At 47.6% G+C, this 25,134-nt stretch overlaps 1 protein-coding gene across 1 annotated transcript in view; it reads left to right on the top strand.

Moving 5' to 3' along the window:
* The first annotated feature begins 126 nt into the window (after positions 1-126).
* The window catches only part of SH3PXD2B (SH3 and PX domains 2B), a 112,536-nt gene continuing 87,528 nt past the window's right edge, over positions 127-25,134 (top strand). Inside the window, exon 1 of the mRNA XM_003781940.3 lies at positions 127-201. Within this exon, the coding sequence (XP_003781988.1) occupies positions 127-201 (75 nt within the window). The remainder of the gene's footprint in view (positions 202-25,134) is intronic.

Genomic DNA, 25,134 nt, shown 5'->3' on the forward strand with positions numbered 1-25,134 from the left:
CCAGACCGAGATAGCTCTCGGCCCCCTGCCCTCGGCTCCCGGCCCGCGGAGGCGCGCCCCCCGCGCTCCCAATACCCCGCGCCCCCAGCACCCGCGCTCGGCCCCGCGGCAGGCGGAGGAGCTGCCATGCCGCCGCGGCGCAGCATCGTGGAGGTGAAGGTGCTGGACGTGCAGAAGCGGCGGGTGCCCAACAAGCATTATGTGAGTGCGGTGCGGCCCCCACGCCCCCACGAGCCTAAGCCTCGCCAAGGGCGATCGCGAGCCCCCAGCTCAGCAAACTTCTGCCTCCTGGGCTTCCCTTCCCCTCCTCCCCTGCTCTCCCCCTCGGCCCTGCTGCTGCTCTGCCGGGGTCTCCCGGCTCCTCCCCCGTTCCCCTCCCCCGCCCCTCTTTTGCCCCGTTCTCCTTGGTCCCTTCCTCTCTTCCTCCCGAGTCGCCCCCTCGAGCCTTTCTGCTGCGCTGCTCCTCTTCCCTTTCTATCTCCCTGTCTCCCCCCCCCCCTTCCCACTAGCGTTCTGCCCATCCGTACAAAAGTCTGGCCGTAGCCGATGTATGGGACAGAGACAGGGAGAGGAAAGGAGAAGCGCCTGTTCTCTGGCTGCCCGCTTAGCCCCTTCTTGTCGTCGAGAATCACTCAGCCACAGGTAGCCCCTCTAGGGATCGCCAAGTTTGGCTCCGTTCTTTTTGCAGGAGCACAGCCTGAGCGATGGAGGAATGGATCATTTGTGTGGGTGCACCTTTAAAGGGTTAAAATGCAGCCCCTGCCCTCTCTCTCCTATAACTTCTATTTTTAAAATGTAGGAAAGTTTTCTCCTGCTGTCTCCCTCTGTAAAATGGGAATCTTGTTTGGATCTGGCAAGGACTTGAGGAAATGGGGACAGTAATGTCATTTTGCAGATGGAAAGGCTGAGGCTCAAAGAGACTTCAGGCTCTAGAACACAGAACTGCATTTGGGCTTTCCCTGCCCCTTGAAGGTGTGTCTGGGGCAGATGTGACCTGGGGAAAGTGGCAACCACAGCGTCCTAGGGGCAGTGTCTGCAGATTCAGGTGGCGCCAAGACCACCTTACAGGTTAGGGAAGAGGGATAGAGGATGTGGCACGTGGGGCCTAGAGAGGGCCTCGGGGAGAGAAGGGGGCTATAGTGTCTCTGGTGGTGAGAAGTGCTAGGCAGTGGTGGAGCCTAGCTAGGGAGAAGTTAACCAGGAACGGAAAGAGTAAGAGGGAGGGAAAAAAATCCTAACAAAGAAGTGTAGAACAATGAATAGAAAAGGGCGTTGGCTGGCTAAATTAAGCTCCTTGGCCTCCCTGGAAGTCATCTTTGAATTTTTTTTTTTTAAGAGATTCATTCTTACAAAGCAGATCTACATGCCTTCCACGAAAAGCCTATAAAATTCTGAAAGGAGATAGCCGGGAATCCACTGTGCACTTTCTACAAGAAAGGGTGTGCTGTGTGAGTCTGTATTATTATTGGCTGGGCAGTCAGTTATTCAGCCCTTAGCCAGGCGGTGGGAAGCTATTTCCTGGACCTGTGGCATCTTTAAATAGAGTGAAGTTTCCCTTGATTCTAGAGCTGAGCTAAATTGTCTTCTTTTTTCCTCATCTTTTTTTATTTTTCGTTAACTGTTTCAAATGCTGCCAAGTCTTAGTTTCTTGTTTGAGCCTGTTGAGTGTGTAAATGAGTTGCCTCTTTGGTATGAAGACAGTTTTCACCAACATGGTAACAGAAGGAAGTCTGAAATTCTCCCTGCCGCCTCCCACCAGAGCTGTGAGCTGGCGAAACCAGAATAGATAAAACCACCAAGGACTGGGCATTGTCGTCCACTCACTTCTCCTGCCCTCTCCTATCCCACCCATATCCGGCAGAGTTTCTCGAGACCATTTGACAGATGAGGAACCAAGGCTCAGAAAGGTGAGGTCCCACACCTGAGGTCACAGTCAGGAGTAGAGCAGGGTTGTAAATCCAATCTGTTGGACCTCAGAAAGTAATGTTTTGTAGTTTCTCAGAGCAGAGTCCTCCCAAACACTGGGAAATCTGCCATATCATTTGTGATAACCTGAAGCTTTTCATTCTCTGCTCAGTCAGATCCCTCCCTGCCAGTTTTTTTTAAAGGTTTCATACCTTTCAGGGCCATCCTTCTATGCTTCTGAACACTTTTCAGGCCCCTCACTCCAAGACAAGTCTCTATGTTAAAACAATTAGGGTTCAGATCTTGTAGATGTGTGGCCTCTCTGATCCTCAGTTTCCCCATCTATATAATGGGTATGATGGTGTCCACTTCCTTAGGAGAGCAACCAGGCGACTGGCAGGGTTGGAGTTCCATAACTGTTAGCTCCCTGCCTGCCTGCCTGAGGTATGTCGCTGATTGGGAACATGCTGTAGTCACATGGGAGTGAGGGGACTTCACAAATAATTTGTTTTTCTGCATGTGGTTTATAGTCACTCATGTGATTCATGGGGCCCTTTCTCTTCTCTCCTGCTTTTGAGGAGAGACAATGGGTTGAACCCAAGTCCAGGTCATCCACAGGAACAGAGAAAAGTTATTGCTGCTGTGACAGCAGGGGTCTGAGCCCAGCAGAGGCAGACTGCAGGCAACTCCCACTCCTTTTCCCAAGCCCCACCAACCCTACACACACTCTGGAAAGAATTGGCAGGGAGGCAACCATTGGCAGGCCTGGACTTGATTCCCATTTGTGTCCCCCATTCTGAAGCCACCCTGGAGAGATTGCATCAGCAGGGGAGTTAGAAAGTCCTGGGCTCTGCCACTTCCCCCTGTGTGATGACCTTGGGCTGGTTGGTTTACCTCTTTGAGCTCCAGCTTCCGTGATCTGCAAATTGTAAATCCTGCTACATTCTTCCAGGTCAGAGTTTCTCAACCTCAACACCTGACATTTTGGGCTGGATCATTCTTTAACATGGAAGGCCTGCGCTGTGCATTGTAGCATGTTTAGCGGTATCCCTGGCTTCTACCCACTAGATCTAGTAGCATCTCCCTTCCCAATCGGGACAGCCCAAAATGTCCCGAGGCATTTATTGCTACATGTCTCCCAGCAGGGAGGGGGCAACATCACACACTCTCTACCCTAGCCACTGCTCTACAGAATATATAAGTCAGTTTGGAGAGTCCCAGTCCCCACACCCTTTATTTCATTTAATTATTTATTTATTTTTGAGACAGAGTCTCACTATGTCGCCCTCATTAGAGTATCATGGCATCACAGCTCACAGCAACCTCTAACTCTTGGGCTTAAGTGATTCTCTTGCCTCAGCTTCCCAAGTAGCTGGGATTACAGGCGCCCACCACAACACCCAAGAGTTATTTTTTGTTGTAGTTGTCATTGTTGTTTAGCTGGCCCAGGCCGGATTCAAACCAGCCAGCCCTGGTGTATGTGGCCGGCACCGTAAGTACTGTGCAACAGGCACAGAGCCCCCAGACCCTTTAATTCTCCACCGTCCTTTCCCCCATTTGCAGTCACTCGGCCACCAGCCACTCTTCACTCACTTGCCTACAAAGGAACAGGTAATAGGTGCTGCAGATGTCATTGGAGAACTGCACCTGAACTTAGGGCTGTCCCACCTGAAATTGCACTTCTCCACAACGAGGATGGATCATCTCTAGCTCCAGCCCCAGCTTCACTCACCTGTGGGTAGAGATGTCATCAGTGGACCCAGGGGCACAACCACAGGCCAGGTCTGGTGAGTGCAGAGGCAGAGCTCCCAGAGCCTCTGAGATCCCACTAGTTAGGTTTGTGATGATGATATTGTTGTCTGGAGTGAACTTCCGGGAGCCACTGCCCTCTGTCAGAGCGGGAAGACGGAGACTTTGGGGGCTGCTGTCTTTCTTTGCCACCACCGTTTCTGCCTCAGAGCACAGGGGTTTGGGAATGAATGGAAAAGGGGTTTCCAAGGGTGGTTGTCTTCTGGCTTAAGAGGAGGAAGAAGAGCTCCTGATAGGATTTGAGGGTTTTATTTGCACCACTCCATTTCCCACGCTAGAGAAGAGTGTACAGAAGCATTTGGTTTAGAAGAGTCTCATCAGCAGGGGCTTGGAGATGCCTGCTGTGTCCTGAGATCTTTAAATGTTAAGAAGAAAGAGACAGCAGTGGTGCCCACAACAGCAAGAATAAGAGTAGCTCCAGTGTCCTCGGGTGTCCTGGGCCAGGCACCAGAGTATGCTGTCTAGGTGTGTTTCGTCATCACAACAGCCTTTTCAAATAGGTATTTTGTCATTATATTAGTACACTATTTCAAATATATGAATACATAGAATAAAATAAATACCCACCTATATACTTTCCAAGTCTCTCACATCTATTTTGCCACATTTCTTTCAGATCTTTTTCCTTTTTATTTTTAAGAAATAAAATTTGCATTACACATGCAAAGCCCTCTATGTACCCTCCTCAACACCACCTTCTCCGCCGCAAAAATCCTGCATTTGATGTTTATCATTCCCCTGCATGTTTAAAAAATAGACTAACAGGCTTGGCGCCTATAGCTCAACCGGCTAAGGCGCCAGCCACGTACACCTAAGGTGGCGGGTTCGAATCCCCAGCCCGGACCCGCCAAACAACAATGACGGCTGCAACCAAAAAATAGCCGGGCGTTGTGGCAGGCGCCTGTGGTCCCAGCTACTTGGGAGGCAGAGGCAGGAGACTCGCTTGAGCCCAGGAGTTGGAGGTTGCTGTGAGCTGTAATGCCACGGCACTCTGCCCAGGGGGACAGCTTGAGGCTCTGTCTCAAAAAAAAAAAAAATAGACTAACAGATGTAATGTTTTCATTAACAAGATTCACCCATTGTACACTGTGCAGCCATCACCACCATCCAGTTTTATAACATTTCTGTCATGCCCAAAAAGAGCTCGCACCCCATCTGCAGTCAGCCCCTTTCCCACCCCAGCACTTGCGCCTTTTAATATTTTTCCCTGTTTAACATTCCCCCAAATCTTGTATTGTTGTAAATGTTTTAAAACTATATAAAAGCATTATACTATATAGCTCCAGTTCATTTTAACTGCTGTTTAGTATCGCATTTATGAACATACCCCTATTTAGTCAAGCTCCACCTGGGGACTGTTAGGGTGGTCCCAGCAGTTAGCGTTTTCATAGATACTTCCCCGCACAGGTGCCCAAGGGGGAATCATTGGGCCTTGAGGTTTGTGCATTTTTGGCTTTGCATGTATCTCCCCTTTGCTCTGCGTCCTCGCTAGCACTCCGTGTTGTCTCGCTTTTCAGTTTTTGCCCATCTGGTAGGTACAAAATAGTATCTCATGATGATGCTTGGCCTTGTTTCCCTATTTGCTAGTGAGGTTGAGCAGCTTTTTACACCTTTGCCAGCTATTCGAGTTTCCTCTTCTGTGAATTGCCTGTTTTTATCATTTGCCTCTTTCTGAAATATATTGGGTGGTTTCCGTTTTATTGATTTATAGGATTATTTATACTTTCAGGTCATTACATTAGTGTTCCCGTTTTCCCGTTGAAGAAACTGGAGGCCCAGATAGGTGAAGGCACCTACCTGAGGTCACACAGCAAGGAGTAGTTGTGTAGGAGTCGTGCCAGATACCTTTGTGTCTGGGAGGGACAGAGCAGCCCTGGGATCCCACCACTGAACCTTGGATGGATCACTTGATGTTTCTGGGCCCCAGTTTCCCCTTGTATGAGATACCTGGGCTTTTCCCTTTTCTTACCATTCAGCCTGGATTGAGGAACTGCAGGCCACCATCAGCCCTTAGTCATTCTTGCTTAGGAAGCCCTGGGTAGATTGTGTTCCTGGAGTGACGGGTTAGCAGGCCCCGTGCGCCAGTCTTGAAATCTCCCTCCGTGGTTTTCCAAGCTCTGGGAGCCCATGAGTCACTGTGCTGAGCAACTGTGTTTTGAAGGGTAGATCGTGCTCTTATCAGGGCATCCTGGCTTTGTTGTGTTGGTCCTGTGGGGGTCTCTGGCTGTGTGTCCAGTGGTCTGGAGCAGACCATGAATCTACCACCCAATTAGCTGCATTCTGTTTTCCAGCCCCCAGTCCCCTCCCTGTCTCTCTTTTGTGGGAACACACAGGGCAGTACGTGGCAGGACAGCAAACTTTGAGTGGAAAGAAATTGGGTGTTAGAGACAAGCATATCTGGGTGCAAGTTCTGCCTGGCCTTGGGCAACTCACTGTACCCCCTCTTAATTTTCTTCACATTTGTAAAGTGGGTGCCATGGCTTCTTTCTAGGACGACTGTGTGGGCTCTTGATAACGTCTGCACTCAATCTGTACTCTATCCCTGCTGCTAGGGAAAAATACCAGCTAGTAGCATGCTTCTTACCAGCCCACCATTATCCAAGCTTGGCTTGCAACCCTCTTCAAGCCCCCTGAGCTGAGTGACCTCCCAGATGCACCATGTGGGGATCTGTAAACTGGGAGTGGTCATAAAACTTACCACATAGACTGAGCCTGATGCCTCATGTACACATGACACTTACTGAATAGTAGTGATGAAAAATATTATTAATGATAATAGCCGTGATCTAAATCTCTGTGCCACTTTCCTGCCTCCTGCCCCAAGGGCACAGAAGCATTTAGGGGGTACCTGTCCCGGGCTGGGCATGAGCTGCTGCTGGTATAGGCTGGTGAGCAAGGCAGAACTGTTCCTCTCTGCTGCATAGGTGGGTTCTTGTCCTATGCTATGTCTGTCACAGAAGTGGGGTCCTCCTAAGGCCCCTTGTGTATTTTATTTGTTTTGTTAATGTCTGTTGCTTTCTTTTGATTGAAAGGGAAAAAAGCAGGTTCTCATCACAGAGGCAGGCTCTGCCCAGTAAGTGGCAAGCCAAGGGCACTTTCATACTGATGTCCTTCCATGCTCCTCCATCCTGGTCCCCCGGCCATAGAAGCAGGGAACCAGCCCCTCACCTAACCTGATGGCGAATCCCCAAAGGAAGGTGCCCCAACCTGCTTCTCTTATGTTCTGTGCAGCATGCAGGTATCTCAAAGTCAAAGGAGTGGAGCTGTCATATGTTCAAATTATTTAAATGTCATTCTAGTTCAAACTCAGAATCTGCAGTTCCATGCTTCTGGTGAGCAAAGTGCATCAGACATCTTGGGTTCAAATCTCTGCTCTGCTACCTACCAACTATGTTGACCTTCAACAAATTCCTTCTCTGTGCCTCAGTTTCCTCATCTATAAAATGGGGACAATAATAGTTCCAATGTCACAGGGCTAATATGGGGATTTAATGGCCCTGGCATTTAGTCATTTAGTAAACTGCATTAGGAGTATACCGATATAGTATCATTCATGATAGCAAAAGGTTGTTAACCATTTAAACGTCCATCAATAAAGAAAATAAATAAAACACACTACATCCACATGCTGGAATATTATCAAGGTGGTAAAAGTGTTATTTCCTCTCCTGTCATGGGACTATTAAATAGTTAAAGCTGGTTTGCAAAATACCATGCTCAGGGCTCAGCACCTGTGGCTCAAGTGGCTAAGGCGCCAGCCACATACACCTAAGGTGGCGGGTTTGAATCCAGCCCAGGCCCACCAAAACAATGACGGCTTCAACCAAAAAATAGCCGGGCACTGTGGCAGGCACCTGTGATCCCAGCTACTTGGGAGGCTGAGGCAGGAGATTTGCTTGAGCCCAGGAGTTGAAGGTTGCTGTGAGCTGTGATGCCACGGCACTCTACCCAGGGGGGTAGCTTGAAGCTCTGTCTCAAAAAAAAATACCATGCTCAGGCTGATTTCCACCTGATTACAAATGAAGGCTGAAATTATGTGTCTGTATAAGCCCAGAAACATAGCTGATAAAATGTCACTTTTTTTTTTTTTGCTTGTCTGTGCTTTTCTGTTTTCCAAATGTTCTGTGGTGAACACATATTCTTGTTTTTAGTAAAAATAAAAAACAGTGAATGCTCATTTGAAAAAACAAGCCATCCAAGCTGGGTGGCTGCAGCCAGATTTCCACATCCTGCCACCCTGTCCTGTCCCAAAGGATTCTCTAGACTTCTCAGAGAGCCTGTCCGCCTGAGGCAGGCGTCAGCCTTGGAGGCTCTTTCTGTACTCCTGCCACAGATGGGGGTCTTCTTGGATGTGGCTTTCTAGTCTGTGAGCTGGAGAAGTGGAAACTGATGAGTTTAAAATACCACGAAGGAAGGCCTGGGCAGATGCTTTCCTGCTTAAAATGCTCCTTGCTCAGCACATCTAGGCCTTTCACCAAAGTGCTTGCAGCTGAGTAGGGTTGGAAAGAATTTCAGGCTGGAAGTCCTGCAGACCTAGCATGGTCTGCACCCTGAGGTCATGGGAACACCAACAAGGTCATTTGGGTTAGGGGTGTGCACTACTCCCCACTCCCCTGGGTGTTTCATGCATCCTCTTAATGCTCACCCAGACAATCACACAAGTCCCCAAGCAGCACAGTTATCGCCCTGCCAAACAAGGAAGGTAGAAGGACCACGCTGTTCCATGCCGTTGTTCTTCTCTATAACACTCGTCCTGCTCGCAAGTAGTGTGTCCTTTTTTCCTTGGAGAAAGGGCCTTGGCAGAGGGAACATGGGGGGAGTAGTCTTGCTTTGCATGACTCAGTTTTCCCCTTCCCCTCAGTGAGAAAGCCAACTGTGGGTCCCTGCAGCTGCAGGAAAGGGAGCTGCCACCCCAAGCAGCCTGCTAGTCTGGTGGACCCAACCAGTGACCCACACTTGGCTGAAGAAGATAAAGGTTAATCAGAAGGCCATGTGGCTTTCACCGACAGGGCCTGGGTTCCAGAATGGTTCTGTCATTCCTTGCTGTTGGCTCTGAGCCCTCTCAGAAAAGTGGGTGGCTTTGTTGGGGAGATTCAGTGAGCTTTTGTGCAGAATGCCTGAAGAAGGGAGCTTCTGAGACAGTTGTCCCTGGAGTTTCCCACCCTGGGGTAATGCCTAGAAGCTAAGGGTCTTCCGGCCCTTTCCCGGAACCCTTGTCAGTGAGGTTGGCTGGACCCCAGATGGTGCTGTTGTCTCTCATCCCCTGACATGGGAACTAGCAGACATGATAGATTCAGGAGGCTCATTGTCTGGCCATAGGCTGGTGGGCAGGGCTGGTGTGGCCACCTCCTGGGGATGCTGCCTCTGTAGGAGCCCACAGGCCTGAGCTTTGCCACAGGCATCCATTTCCTTCTCTAAACTGCAGGGCCTTCTTCCCCCTTACTTGCTGACCCAGATGTGCACTCACAGGTAGGAAGCGATTCCAAGCCAGAGGCCTTGGTCAGGTGGGGAGGGGAGATGGGGCCATAGGGGTAGAGGAGGGGCAGAGCCCTCCTGCCTGCTCTGCGGCACTGTCTCAGGCCATCCCAGGGCTGACTGGTCAGAGTTAATGAAAACACAGGATGCCAAGTTCAATTTGAATTTTAGATAAACATGCAGTATTTGGGACAAAACATATGCAAAACAATTATTCATTGTTTATCTGAAATTCAAATTTTACTGGGCATCCTGTACTTTATCTATCAAGGCTGCCAGAACTTCCACTTTAAAACAACAGCAACCAAGAAATCTTCCTACGTTGTAATATCAACAGTGTTTCTTGAGAATTCACTGAACAAACACAAATCCCTACAGGGCCAGGACTTTGAAGAAGAGATGATAAATGGATAAGTGAACTGGTAGTTGAGACCTCAAGGAGGTCAGTGTCCTGAGAATGACAGATGGGCAGACAGGTCATTTGGGGGCCAGTCTGGAACCAGGGAAAGAGCAGAGGCCTGTGCCCTTGCGTTTAGGGGAACTTGGGCATGGGGAAGGTAATACAATGAGGTGACCTGAGGCTGATCACAAAGCACAGGTGGGATGTTGCCAAGGGACAAGGGTACAGGAATTTCAGGCAGAGGGGACAGGAAGACAAAGAAGTGGGGAGCCTGGTACATGGTGTACTTGAAAAAACAGAAGAGAGTTGAGCGATGAGGATGACACTCTCCGTGGTTAGGCAGGGTCCAGAAGGATAGAAGGCACAGGCCCAATCTCAGGAAGGCCATGGCTCAAACCTAGCAAACCTGCCAGAGCCCAGGGCTCAGGACCAGAGGCAGTCCAAGAAGGAAGTCACTGGACCAGTTGGGAGGAACTGATACTCAGAAGTACTTCCCTGGCTTGATGATTGGGTGGGAGAGGCCTTCACAGGAGAATGGAGGGGACAGAGCACAGTCATACCTGGAGGCACCTGTCTATGTGAAATGTTGCATGTGGGCTGTGGAGATGAAGTTAGGGAGGGAGGGGAGTCTAATTAGAGTGAACTGTGCAAGCCAATAGGAATTCTGAAATTTGGGGGGATTAAATAACTCCAGATATACTTTATTCTCAAGATTTAATAATAGTATTTTATTCTTAATATTATAGAATGGCTGACATTTATTTGCTTATTGTTAGCTTGACGCTTTTCATGCTGCATGTCCCTGAATCAGCACTGCAGGATAAGGAGTATTAGGCAGGATTCTGGGGTTGCAAGTGACAGAAACAAACCTGGCTAACTAAAGCAAAGGGGGTGTAGTGCAGAGACAGGGCCAGGAGAATCCAGGGGAAAGCTCTGCAGTATTAGAAACAACGTGGCAGCTGGAGCCATCCAGGAAGTGGAAACTACTAGTAAGCCTCAGTGCAACCCCAGAGGCAGACAGCTGTTCCAGCTGTTTCCAGACCCTTTATCCACTGAAGGGTCTTGTTCCAGGAAGAGAAAATCTGATCGACACAGCCAGATCACCTGACCACCTCCCCAAGGTGGAGGTCAGACATTCTGATTGACAGTCCCACTGCACTTGCAGGTAGTGGAAGAAATAGTTGTTGAAGAAGATTCAGAGCACTATTACTGTTGCTAAGAGAAGGGGACATAGAGCCAGGGCAGGTGGAAATGGTAGACATCTGCTACATAGATGCTCTAATAAACCCGTTTTACAGATATGGAAACTGAGCTTGGAAAGGTAAAGTAGTTTGCCCAGGATCACACTCAGCTCTTTTTTTTTTTATTATTTCAGGTTAATGTGAGGGCACAAACAACCAAGTCACGATATTTGAATTTATTAGGTAGAGTCCCTCTTGTAGTTATGTCCTGCACCAAAAGGTGTGTGATACACCCCTACACCATGCCCATTCAGTGGGATCACCCCAAACCCCCCTCCCATCTCTCCCCTCCCTAATTTCCCTCCTCCCAACTTGAATTGAAATGAGTTTTTCTTCCTATGTGGGTGTTAATTGATCGTCTACTGGCTTCATATTAGTATTGAGTACATTGAATATTTGATTTTCCATTCTTGTGATACTGTACTGAGAAGAATGTGTTTCAACTCCAGGTTAATAAAAAAGATGTAAGTCACCATCTTTTTATGGCTGAATAGTATTCCATGGTGTACACATACCATAGTTTTTTAATCCATTCCTGAGTTGATGGGCATTTAGGTTGTTTCCACATCTTGGTGATCATAAATTGAGCTGTGACAATCAGCTCTTCTACCTATTGCTAGCTGTTAATAAGGATACAATCAACTCATGGTCCTCACCCCAGACTTGAAGGGGAAAGTTGCCTTTAAGCACGTAAGGATGGTATCGTCTTCTGTTTTGCTTAATTAAGCAGAATTACATGGAACCCCCTCCCCCCGCCCCATGCTGGCAAAGAAAAGTAGAACCCACGCGGTGGATGGCGTCATCATTTCCTCCTCCCTAGCCAGGGTGTGAATCAGCAGCCTATGGCTTCCAGCCACCCTTGGCTTCCAGTCAGTCCCACAGATGTGGGTTTATTGTCTGCCTTGGGCCAGGTCTGGCCCAGAGCTGAAGAGAGGCTGGGGTGACCAAGCACAGTCTTGTCCTCACAGAGGTCACCATCTGTTTAGAATGCATCACCATGGGGTAAGGCCTGGCGTTCCCATCCCTGCCAGAACAGAGAGGTTCACTCTCAGCTGGGGTCAAAGGTGAGAGGTGTTCTGGGACTGGGAAGGCCCACTAGCAGTAGGGTCCCTAAGGTAGGTAAGATTCAGAGGAGTCCTTGAACTTGAAAAGCGGAAATTACATTTGAATTTTCATTGACCTCCAACAGAAATTTCGCATTGCCTTCTATTACGAATAAAGGCCCCAACCCTTGGTGATATTAGTACCACATGTGACTTTGTTCCCAGTAGAAATTCACTGATATTTAAATCTTACTTGACAATTGTTTCATGGGTTCCCATAGACCACTTATACTCATTACTAGATTTAGTTATTTGTTCTTTTAATAAAAGTGTACATATATTCACAATTTTGTCTTTTGAAACATTTTAGAAACTATAATTCAGATTAACTAGTTCCATTTGGAATCCCATATGTTTTTTTCATTTTAATTTATTCTGAGAAGGGGTCCATAGGTTTTCTCAGACTGCCAAAGGGGTCCTTGGCTTTCAAAAAGATGAAAGATTCCTGGGTAGAAGTTTCAGAAGTTGGACCTGAGTTTACCCTGAGTTTAACCTGGCTCTGCCACTTACTGGCTAAATGACTTAACCTTTCTGTGCCTCAGTTTCTCCAATATGGAAAACAGTATCTATTGTGAATTATTTACACAGAAGGTTTAGAGCAGTTCCTGGCACACAGGAGTGCTGAAAAATGGTTACCTATTATTATTAGTGTGACTGTCATCATCATTTATCAGACTAGTGATGTGCATAATAAATGACCCCAAGTGGGGCGGCACCTGTGGATCAGTGGGTAGGGTGCCGGCTCCATATGACAAGGGTGGCAGATTCAAACCTAGCCCTGGCCAAACTGCAACAAAAAAAGAGCCAGGCGTTGTGGCAGGCATCTGTAGTCCCAGCTACTCGGGAGGCTGAGACAAGGGAATTGCCCAAGCCCAGGAGTTAGAGGTTGCTATAAGTGTGTGATGCCACGGCATTCTACCGAGGGCAATAAAGTGAAACTCTGCCCACCAAGTGGGCATGGTGTAGGGGTGTATCACACATCTTTTGGGTGCAGGACATAACTACAAGAGGGACTCTACCTAATAAATTGAAATATTGTGACTTGGTTGTTTGTGCCCTCACATTAACCTGAAATTAAAAAAAAAAAAAAAGAGCTGAGTGTGATCCTGGGCACAGGATCTACCAAAAATAAAAATAAAAATAAATGACCCCCAGTGGTCTGACACAGGTAGTCTGGAATGACCACACATTGAGAAACATACTCTAAATGCCCTAGCTCAGGATGTGCCCCGTAAACTTTATAGCACTTTTCCCTGAACATTTATATATTTGGATATTTAGCAGTGTGGCACTTAAAAATAATGTTCAAAGTAGCCTAAATGTTTGTCATTGCGGGCACAATTAAATAAATGACATACAGCCTCATTATGGACTGTGAAGGTGCCTTTAAGAATGGTTTGTTCAAAGAACTTTTCATTGGGAAATGCTCATCACCTAATGCAAGTGCAGAAAACAAATCATATGTATAGTGGGACCTTCATTTCAAAAACTCTTTTCATATATAGAGAAAGGATCTGAGAATAAGAATGCCCAAAGCATCATCCCTGGTGGTGGAAACATGGATACTTTTAAGACCTAGGCTGCTTATTCCTAGCTGGGTTGAGCAAGTTACTTAACCTGCCTGGGCTTAACTCTCTTCTACAAAACGGTGAGAGTAGTTAGCACACCATCGTAGGATTACTCAGATAGGGTACAGTAAACACATTCTAGATCCTTGAGTATTGTTGGTGATTACATTATCAAAGCTTTCTCTAAAAGGGAGAGAACAGTGTAGGAAAGCATAAATGACCCCACAGGGCTCAAATTGGGGGGAATTATTCTCTTCCAGATTAGGGGCCCAGCAAGGAAGAAGGGGTAGCCAAGGGTACCCACAAAATCTGGCCTTCAGGAATGACATAAGATTTTGTGTAGGAAAACGGGCTCCTTAGATTTACAAAGTTTGAAACCCACTCATGCAGCCCCCTCCTTGTCCAGTGCAGGAATCCTTCCTCATCCCCTTACTAGACCCATAGTAGGAGGCTATCCTCAGGGGTCTGAGAGCTCACTCCCTCTACGAGCAGTGTCATGGGTTAGGCACAGGCTTTGGAGGCAGCCAGACTTGAATGCAAATCCTGGCTTTGTCACTCTCCGTTATGTGATTTGGGGTAGGTAACGTAACCTCTCAGACCTCAGTATTTTCTACATCTGAAGACTCAGTCTCGCTAAGACACTGCCTGTGGGAGCTCAGGTTTACAGTCTCGACTTCTGCAGTTTTTGCTGCAGCATCTTTGGCTTTTGTTGGGCCACGTGAGAGGAAGGACTTGTGTTGATTCTCCTTCTGAACTTTGGTCTTCCTGAGCTCTGCAGCCCGCTTGCTGGGTCTGGATCTTGGCTTCTAGACTCTGGATCCAGGTGCAGTGTCCCTGGGTCCAGCCCTTGCCCACAGTCCCACTGAGGAATGGCCAGAATGCCATTAGAGGCAGGAGGCCAGGTTCACGATGGTGAGGGCCTGGACTAAACAAGGCATCAGCCTCTCTAGACAGTTATCCCTCTGTAAAATGGGAGCAATGATGGAACCTGTCCCATAAAGGTGAAGAAATTAACTGGCAAGAGCCTGCCCAATAGCGAGGAAACGTTCATTAAGTCTGTGGAGTTTTGTTGTTTTTCACTAAAACGGAGCCACTATGAGACTCTAAGAAGAGGAATCAGGCCAGATGCTGTGTGTCGAAATATCCTGGTTGGGAGAGCAGAAGGGACTGGGAGGGAAGGTAGGGCTGGGAGGAGGCAAGAGAAGGGGTGAGCCAGGGTGAGATCACTTCCAGGGTCCTCACTCTGTCCTTACTCCTGTACCTTTGAAGTCATCCTGAAGCCCCAGGAGAGACCTCCCGGGCCCCTTTTACCTCCTTATTTCAAAAGATGCCAGGCTTTGGGGATCTCCTGACCCCTGGCTGGTAGCATCAAGGCCTCTGCACACATCCTTCATCTTTGAAACTACTAACTTGGGGGAAGGGAAGGAAAGTAGAAGAAACAACAACCACCCTTTATTGAGTACCCACTGTATGCCTGGCATTGTGCTTAGCGGTTTACACAGAGTCAACTAATCCTTGACATCACTCCACAAGGTAGGCATCATATCACCCACATTTTATAGAGAAGGAAATAGCACTGAGATAGGACTTGCCCAGGACCACACAGCTAGGAAGGGAGAGGGCCAATTTGAATCCAGATGATGTGAGGAGCTGGCTAAGGTCAAACTCTGATTTTTTAAACAAGCATTCCAATGTTACTGAGCAGCCTAGTTTGGAAGCCAGTGTTGGGGGCAGTATGTGTGGATGGGGCCATGCACTGGCTCATTACGTCATTTAATCTGTATGTTACAGAGCACCTGCTGCTTGGGAATGCATTTACTTCTCACAACAGGAGTTGCCTAAGGTGTCTCGGCTAGGAATTGGTGGAGGAGGTATAGAACTTGGCTCTGCTGTTCTTGGGAGCCAGCAGTGTGGACACAGGTGCTTAGGGTCCACACTGCCATTTGGCACCTGGTCCTCTTGCTTAGGAATGAGTATTCTAGAATCATGCAAACCTGAGTCCAATTCTGGCACTCTCCCTAACCAGCTGTGTGACTTTAGACAAGTGACCTAACCTCTCTGAACCTCAATTTTCTCCACTGCAAAGTGTGGCAGATAATAAGCTCCACTCCACAGGGTTTCTTGAGAGCAGAGTGCTGGGGATTTAGCAAGTGCTCATTAGGAGTTGGTCCCCAGCTAGAGAACCCCTGTGCATCCCTCAAAATTCAGAAAGCTATTTCTTTATCTGGTAATCCTCCCCATGTTCTACCAGCAGAATTAGTTCTCATCTCTTTTGTAAGATATTTAGGTGGCCTGTAGTCTATGAGAGATTTCTACCAATACCTTCTCTGGTAGGCATCTGTTGCATGCCAGGCACTGTGCTGGACCATTTAGATGTGAACTAAAACCCATCTGATTGCATATCCTGGGCTTTTCTTTCCATAGCACACAGCCTGAGTTCAATTCCTAGCTCCAGATTCAGTAACTTACCATAGAGGAAATACTTAGCGAAGTATTAATAAATGTGGCTTAATAAATGTGGCTTATTTTTTATTCTTATTCATTGCTTAAAGGGTATATAGGATTGCTGCTTTGCCAAGTTTATCATGTACTCTTTGAGGATGTCTTTGATCCTACTGCCTATATGCCTTGCACATAGTGGGTGCTCTTGTTGGCTGCTCAGTTCACTGTGGGCAGCCCTGTCAACACAGGAAAGGCCCCGACTTGAAGTCTTTCACCTAGCTCCGTTTCCTGCGTTGCCCGGGCTTCTCTGAGACCTGGCAGCCTTAAAGATCTCAACAAGCCCTAAGTGCTTGCCCTGGAGACTTTCCTAGAAAGCCAGCCTTCAGGTTGGTTCCGGCCGAGCCTGAGCTCCAGCTGCCAGCACCGCTGCTTGCCATTGGAAAGCTCCCTAGACTGCCTCGGGCCAGATGTGTGCGAAGAGTAGGGCGTGAGCTGGCAGCCAGAGGCCTGGCTGGAGCTGCACGCCCGGAGCAGCAAGCATTTCCACCAGTTCAGCATCTCAGTCTGGAAGTGTGAAGGTGCTTGGCCTGGCCAGCCCTGGAAGCAGTTCTTGCTGCCATCTCTGTAGATAAGACTGTCAGGGGGGAAATGGGCAGAAAGTGGGCCACATACCTGCACTGATTGATCTGGTTTCAAGGTGTGACGTTCCTGACTTTTCCTTTGACCTACCTAACATTGCAAGATTTGAGTTGGCCCAAGGGAAATGGTTACTCAGTCAGCTCGAGCCTGAGGTGTCTCATCTCCGTAACAAGGTTGTTAGTGATGGCCCTGGAAGCTGTTTGTGGCTGGGCAGTGTGCCAAGCACCTGTCATGCATTAGCGCCTTTAAGTGAACACTATAAAGTAGGTACTATTCTCACCATTTTACAGGTGAACAAATGGAGGCTCAGAACCATGATGTGACTTGCATAGTCATGGCAGCATCAAGCTATAGAGCTGACATTCGTACCTGGGTACCCTCAAGCCAGCACCTGTTCTCTGTTGTGCTTTTTCGGGGGGCTTGATATTAAGGAGGGATTGTTCTTTTTAATTTTTACTTTACGTGCATACAGTAAAATTCTTTTTTGGTATAGTGTTCTGTGATGTGTAGGTTTTATACCACCGTTACAGACAGGGTACAGAACAATTTCATCACCCTCCAACAGTTCTCTCGAGATGTCCTGTGTCTTAAATGCAGTGAGCTGAGGCTTCTGGGTAGAGTTTAGATTGCTCCTGGAATCTTCCCTTTTTCTTCATTACCCTTTCAGAGAAGCCTCAGGGCAGAATGTGGACTTCTCTGAGTTTTCCTCCAGGGTCAGGCCCCATGCCTGCATTCTCCTCTGTGACAAAGCCAGCTCTGTTTCTGGTACCCTTGGCAGTGGGGCTGTTCATTTAGCCATTTCACAAGCATTGTTAGTATCTGGACACAGAGAGCTGGGAGTGAGGTCGCCTTGGCTTTTGACTGTGTGGCCCTATTTTGGCATTTTATCTGTCTCTCTCCCTGTTTGTCTTCTACCAGACCTTTCTTGAGAGCCCCCGGTCACCAGGCACTGGGGGATGGTTGTGAGCAACTCCCGGGGGCTCTCAGGGAAGCAGTGGTGATAGTCATAAGAACAGACCAACGGCCCCAGAGGAAAAGGATGTGTTAAAACCAGCCAGGCTGCAGTGGGAAAGGGGGCAGAGTGCAGCGGTCTCTGACACTGCAACATGCTGCGTATTCCTCAGTCGTGGAACAGAGCCTGGTACACAGTAGGTCTCTCTATATGTATATCCTGAATGAACAAATGGACTAAAGTGTGTGAGGCAGGACAGAGAGATCAGGTCTGCACTTTGGAAACCACTCCTCTCCCCATCTCCTGCCCCCCAAGGCCAGGGCTGGGACCCCTCGCACACAAGTATAATCAGAGCCCTGAGCCCCACCCTCTGCGCCAGCCTTTGCCGCGTGCCCTGTGGACAAGGAACAGTAGGAACACAGCCCTGAATCTGGAGCGCCTTTTCTGACTCTATACACCACCAGTACTTGTATTTGGGCTCTATTCCAAGCATTCACTTAATTGAAGAAATTGAAAAAAAAAAAATGAAAAATTGGCAGTCAACCACCCCTAGTGTGTCACTTGCTGCAATGCCTGAGCTTAGTGATTCCTGGACCTGACTTGGGGACAGGAAAGCTCTGGCCTTGGGGAGCTGAGAAAGGAGAAGTGGCTTCAGAGGCTGATAATGCTGGGGTTGACTGTCACGCCACCCCACTTCCCAACAGCTTGACCTTACACTTGGTACCTCTCCATGCCTTGGTTTCCTCCTCTCCCACTTTAGCACTTCCCGTGGCAATGCTGCCCCAGGGCATTGAGAAATCAAACAAACTGCAGGCCATTGCAGTTCCAAAAAGAGTCTGGAGGTACTGACCTACATAGACCAGATGTTGGGCAGACAGTTGGGGAGAGTGGACAAATCAGAACCAAAGGAAAGTCGTGGGTCTCTCTGCAAAGAGCAGCCAAATCATGTTTCCCATTAGTTAAACCTGCCGAGCTCCATCCAACTGCCTCTGCTCTCTCCCCACTCTCTCCCTCTCTCCTCTGCCCCTCTTTCTTCCTTTCTCTTCCTCCCAGCCCCCAGGACCATGCTCATCCACCTTGGGGCTCTATGGCCAGGACAGCTTATTTCCAGTGCCCTGGAACCCAGCCAGTCACTAATTGCCAAGCTCTTCCCAAGATCTGCCAACTTGGAAACTCAACCAGTGTGGGAGCTTAATGGAGGGAATTGCACCAGCTTTTTAGAGTTGCTTTCTGAAATGGGGATCTATAGACTCCTGAGGACCCTCAGACATATTCCTAAACCCTTCTACGCAGGAAAAGGTTTCAACTGCATCTTGAAACCAGCACTGCTACTTGATTTCAGGGCTGTGTGCACTTTTTTATTTAAACTTGCTTTAGCTACAGAGGAGAACAACTTTAGTGATTACGGGCTAATGACTTGCCACAGAAGCTGTATGGCCTCTAAGCAGAAGCTATACCCCTCGGTTCACTGCCCCAAAGGCAACATTTTTCCTCCCTTCACCTAAAAAGGCCACTGCCATTTCTTAGGTATGAAAAAGGACTTCTGGATTGGAGAGACAGCACCCTCAGCACATCCCATGGAGAGGCCTGGCTTCTGGTCCCAGCTCTCCTCCCTGCTTGCTGGGTAGCCTTGGGCAAGTCCCTTCCCTCCCCAGCCCCATATCCCTAACTATAACATAAAGGATGGTCTAGAGGAGGATTTTCAATTTTTTTTATTTTTGCAGTTTTTGGCTGGGGCTGGATTTGAACCACCACCTCCTGCATATGGGGGCCGGCACCCTATTCCTTTGAGCCACAGGCGCCACCCCAGATTTTCAAATATTTTAAAGGCTTGGAAACTTCTGCTGCTTGTCTAAGTAGGCAAAGTAGGGCTATGGATAGTGAATGAGCCCAGACCCTGTCTAAAGGCCCCCCTGACAGTTGCCTTGTGGCAATGTGGACCCACAGTGACTGGTGATTTGGCTGCAGGCTGCTGGGTTACACCCTGTACCATATATAGAAGAGCTAAAACTGGCACAGTGCTATGGAAACCAGAGTGGACAGCCCAGATGCCTACCCACTGGGGATCTGCAGGATCCTGGAGCTTCTTAGAGGCCAATTTCACTGTTTGGTCTGTCACTTCTAAGAGAGACCCAGAGGGACACAAGGAACTTGCAAGGAAATCCAGACACTGTCATGGATATGGAAAGAGTCTACAGCTAAAACTGTAACCATGAAAGAGCCTCTGTACTCCCTCGCCCCTCCATATTCCCATTAAAGGGGTTGATCTAGACCAGGTATGCCAAGTAGCCCGGGCCTCTGCACCCCCCTGCAGACTTTGCTAATGGATCACGAAGCTCTGATTTGCTGATGCTTCTTTCTCACAGCCCCTGCAGGGCAACAGCCCCAGCCCTACTTGTGCCTGCTCTTGAGACGTTTTCTCAGTTACCCAGCTCATTCCAGGCCACCCATCAGCATTGTAGAGCCAGAAGAGGTCTTCTGAGTTGAGAAAGATTCTAGCCCATTGGTTTATAAACCATATAAACTCCAGATACCGTGAGATTGGCAAGGAATTCTACTAAATTAAGATTGTCCTTATTCTGAAATCTACTGGCACTATCACAATTTTTGAGTATCCACAAATTCTCTCTACTATTTATTCTTTTTTTTTGAGACAGAGCCTCAAGCTGTCCCCCTGGGTAGAGTGCCGTGGCATTACAGCTCACAGCAACCTCCAACTCCTGGGCTCAAGCGAGTCTTTTTTGCCTCTGCCTCCCAAGTAGCTGAGACCACAGGCGCCCGCCACAACGCCCGGCTATTTTTTGGTTGCAGCCGTCATTGTTGTTTGGCGGGTCCGGGCTGGGGATTCGAACCCGCCACCTTAGGTGTACGTGGCTGGCGCCTTAGCTGGTTGAGCTATAGGCGCCAAGCCACTATTTATTCTTAATACAGTATTATTCTTCAAATTGACTCACTTTTTTACTTAATGGGAAACATTAGCTGTCTACAATAAATGGAAAACCAGCAGCCCTTGCTAGAAATAGAAGGAAATGAAATTCAAAGGAAAAAGAAAATCAATGTGTTAAATTCTTCCTGGCTAGTATTGCCTGTTTTGAGGTCTTCTGTTTCTTAAAGGAGACCAACAAATGTTGGAGAAGGTGTCCAAAAAAAAAAAAAAAATCAAACCTCTGGCCACTGCATTCCAGGACCAAGATGACTTTCTCATATGACCCATGCTGCAGCCCCTCACCCCACATTAATTTCTGCTGGATTCTTTGCCTACCCTAGAAACCCCACCAAATAGATCTACAAAGCAAGGTGGAATTGCAGGATATTGCCTTGTGCTCAAAGATTTTATTGTTTGGGGACAGAGGAGACACTTTATGTTTTGGGGTTCACATGATGAAAACCTATGTGATTATAGAACTCTTAAAGCAGGGTAGTAAATATTTACTGTCCTGCCCAAGGGATGACATACCAGTGGAGTTCTGGGGTCCTTCCAAGAGCAACAGCCATGGACAGGGACAAGGCCAGTGGGACAGCAAGGATAAGGTGTGTTAGCTAACAGGAGGGGTGCTGGGGGGTTTGCAGAGGTGTCTTAGCCTATTTCTAGCATAATATAGCTTTGCCCAGGCCTGGTCATTGTTTTTTAAGGGTCTCTAAAGCCTCATTCTGCTTTAAATCTTTTTTTAATTGATGTATAATATTTGTACATATTTACAGGGTACATGCAATATTTGATTGTATGCATAAAATGTACAATGATCATGTCAGGGTATTTAGGGCATTTTCATTTCTGTGTGTGGGAAATATTTCAGGTCTTCTAGCTACTTTGAAATATACAATATGTTGTTATATACTACTCTGCTATCAAACGTTAGACGTCTATTCATGGAAGAACTGACCTCTTGGCTATTGACACTTGGAAATGGAGCCCAAATTCTTATATGCTTAAAAGGGGCCTTCCTGGCACTGGGGGTCTCTACCCCACTGGACTGGGATTGGACCTGGCAAGGAAAGTGAGGCTAAAGGGTTGGACAACATTCAGTGAATTTTTCCCTAAAGTCCTATCTATGAACAGTGATTCTAACCAACATATGTTCTTATTCCATCTTTATAATAGTCTCTGAGGGAGCAAAAAACCAACATTCTAACCCTCATTTTTCAGAGAACACAGAGGTTCCAAAAGACAAAAGACTCTCTCTGACTCAAAAGCAAGTTCAGAGCTAAGCCCCACATGCCAGATGGTCTATCCCCAGCCTGTGAGGGCAAGTACGCTCCTACCCCTACACAGGGTGTCCCTGTGCCATTAGCTGTATGTGCATTCAGCAGATGCTCCATTGTGGCCCAACAACTGAGTTAGGGAAACAGAAGATGCTGACCTGGGCTTCAAAACAAGAAAGTACCCCATGGACAGGTTTCTTCCAATCCTAGAAAGTGACATCTTTTTTTCTGACTATAAAAGAAAGTGAAATGTAAAAAATCCAGAAAATGCAAGAAAGTACCAAGAAGAAAATTTTAAAAGTCCATCATATTCCTTCCACCCCAAAGCAAACCACTGACATGAGTATATAGAGTCATTGTGTCACTTACAGATGGAAAGTCATTGCGTCACTTACAGATGGAAAGTGCCCTTAGGACATTTCATCCTTCTCCAAAGGTCATAGAGTGCACTTACACAAACCTAGATGGTGTGATCTACTACACACTGAGGCTGTTTGGTATGGCCTGTTGCTCTTAGGCTACCAAACTGTATAACATATTACTGTACTGAATACTGTGGGCAATTGTTAACACAACTGTAAGACTTTGTGTATCTAAACATCTGAAGATAGAAAAGATAAAGTAAAAATGTGGTGTTAAAAATCTTATGGCATTACTGTTATTTATTCAGTCCATCACTGCCAGAAACATTGTTATGGTACACATGACTGAGTATTTTTATATAAACACAAATATACACATACCCTTATATACAGTTCAATCTTCATTATTCATGGATTCCATATTCACAGATTTGCCTGTTTATTACAATTTATTTGTAAGCCAGAGTCAATACTTGTAGCATTTTGCAGGCATTTTCAGACATGTGCGTGGGCAGAGTGGTGAAAACTTTGAGTCACCCACCATGCACATTCTTTGCTGAGGTTGAACAACCCCGTGCTCTGCTCTCGTTTCAGCTTTCATATCCCAAAGCAGTGTCCTTTTTCTAGTCTATTTAGTGCCACTTTTTAAAACTATTTTGTGCTTTGTATTGATTTTTCTGGACTTCCCAGACATACTGCTGGAGTGCTTACTTGCTGTCTGGTGTCCCTAAGCACAAGAAGACTGTGACATCACAGCCTTATGGAGAAAATGTGTGGTAGATGAGCTTCGTGTAAGCATGAGCTGTAGGTAGTGCTGCTGGCTGTGAATTTAATGCTGATGAATTAACAATATGTATTAAATAAAGTGTCTTCAAATAGAAATACACATATAACAAAGTTATGTATTGATTATTTGATGAAAATGTGAACTTGGACCCAAAGGGTATTTCTCCTGGGAACAAAAATTAAGTATTTGCTAATAAATCAATCTCTTGGCTACTCTATAGAACATTACTGCAAATAATAAGAAACAGCTGTGTATATGGGTGTGCGATGTGGGTGTGTGGCCATGCACACACCCATACATTTAGATACAGTGGATATAATCATATAATTTTTTGAGATTGCGATTACATTGTTGTACTTTGTTCTGTCTACCAATGATAACGCCTGAACTTTTCCCCTCTATTGCATAGAATTGTTTGAGCTGCACAAACCTTCATGATGCCAAAGGGGAATTAACTGGAAGGTCCAGGCCCTGGTTGTGCGTCACAGAAGCCTCAGGCAGGCAGGCCTGGGAAGCAGGAACTGGTGTGCTGGTCTGAGCCAAGCAGGGCTCTCCCTCCCCTCTCCCTGCGCCTCTCCTTCCATTGTCCCTCTCTGCAGACCCGATGTCCATCTGAATGTGTGGAAATGCACAGAGACCACTGTGCACTTCATTCAGCTCTTTTGCATGGAGCATGCACACTCGGGTCTAATTCCAGACTCCTGTGAAAGAATGAACCTGATTGGCCTGATGGGTCAGGTGACCATCTCCACAAGCCAATCAGCTGTAGCCATGGTGTCAGGACAGATGGTACTGGTACTGCCACAGGTTACTGTCATGTATACGCCGAGGGGCTTTTTGGTTTTTTCTTTCGTGCCTTTTAAAAATGGTCCAAGTTTAAGAAAAGTGGCTTTTGGAAGAACTGGAACAGGTTAATCTTCAGAGAAGGGGTGTTCCCATGGCCTAAGCCACAAAACACCAGCACCATCCATGAGTAGCTGCCCATCTTCTCAATGGGTGCTCCTGGCAAGGTCGGGCTGACCTGGGGCTCCCTGGGCTAGTCCTCAACCCTAAGTAGAAGAAGAGAAGCCAGAGCAGATGAAGCCCTGTCCCCAAGCAGCCTCTCAAGTGTGTAGCAATTGGCATTTGGGCCAGATACTCCCTTCTGCTCAGAGGTCCCAGGCTTGGGGCAAGGGGGTGGGAGGGCTGTCCTGGCCTTCCTCACAGGCACCTATGTGGAGGGGACAGAGCGCAGATCCTCCAGCAGCTAGGAAACCTATGCCCCAGCTCAGGTGAGGTGGGCCAGTGTTCCCAGGACCATGGAGGCACAGTCCCTCAGCACCCCATGCGACCTGGAGAACAGAGAAGACAGGTGGAGAGAGCAGAGCCCTGGGAAGACTGGGGTGGGACGGAGAGCTGGGATAGGTTGTGCGAAGTTCATTTGTAGGGACGTTGAGCAGTGACGCAGTCTCCCTCATCTTCAGTCCCTGTGCTCATAGTGGTGATGCTGATGACAGCTTCTCTTTATGGAGCATTTACCATAGCCAGGCATCAAGCTAAGCCACTCTACATTGCATGTTCTCATTTATCGTTGCCCCAACTTTAAAATTAGTAGTATTGTAATGCCTGTGTTTCACAGATGAAGAATCTGAGTCACAAAGATTAAGCCACTTTCCAAATCCACAAAGCTACTTGAGAAGAAAGCAGGCTGAATCTAGGCCATTATAACCACTTAATTCCACAACCTCCCAGAACAGTTGGGAGAGTACGAGATCCTACTGTCCACTCAAGATGTTTAGGAAGATAGATCTGGCATTTGCTAGGTGTCCCACAGTGCAGCAGTGGCTAAGCTACCAAAGTGAGGAACAATTCCCTGGTGCAGCAGGGTGAGCAGGGTTAGAGATAACCTGACTTAGAGACTTTGTCCTGCATGACCTTAGGCACTGTACTTGTGAGCCTCTGTCTGTCCCCAGGAAGCCTCCTGGCTGTAGGGATTTGGGAGTTTCAGCTGTCCGTCCACCTCTGCCCCAGCACCCTGGCCATGGCTGAGCCCCACCACCCTGCTTCCCTCCCTAACCTCACCACTGGTCCATCTCCTCGCTGACTCAGAGGAAGTGAAGAAATTCAGGACTTCTGGTCCTGAGTGACTGGTACTGGGTTTGTAATTGGGTTGGAGAGTCTGGACTTGGTTAAATCATGCAAGCCCTGCTGCTGAGAATATAAGAAGAGATTTAGATGGTGGGTAATTCCAGCTCAAGGCCTCCTGACG

This window comes from Otolemur garnettii, unplaced genomic scaffold (genome assembly GCF_000181295.1).
Source record: "Otolemur garnettii isolate 467f Iridium unplaced genomic scaffold, OtoGar3 scaffold00003, whole genome shotgun sequence".
In the NCBI taxonomy this organism is placed as follows: Eukaryota; Metazoa; Chordata; class Mammalia; order Primates; family Galagidae; genus Otolemur; species Otolemur garnettii.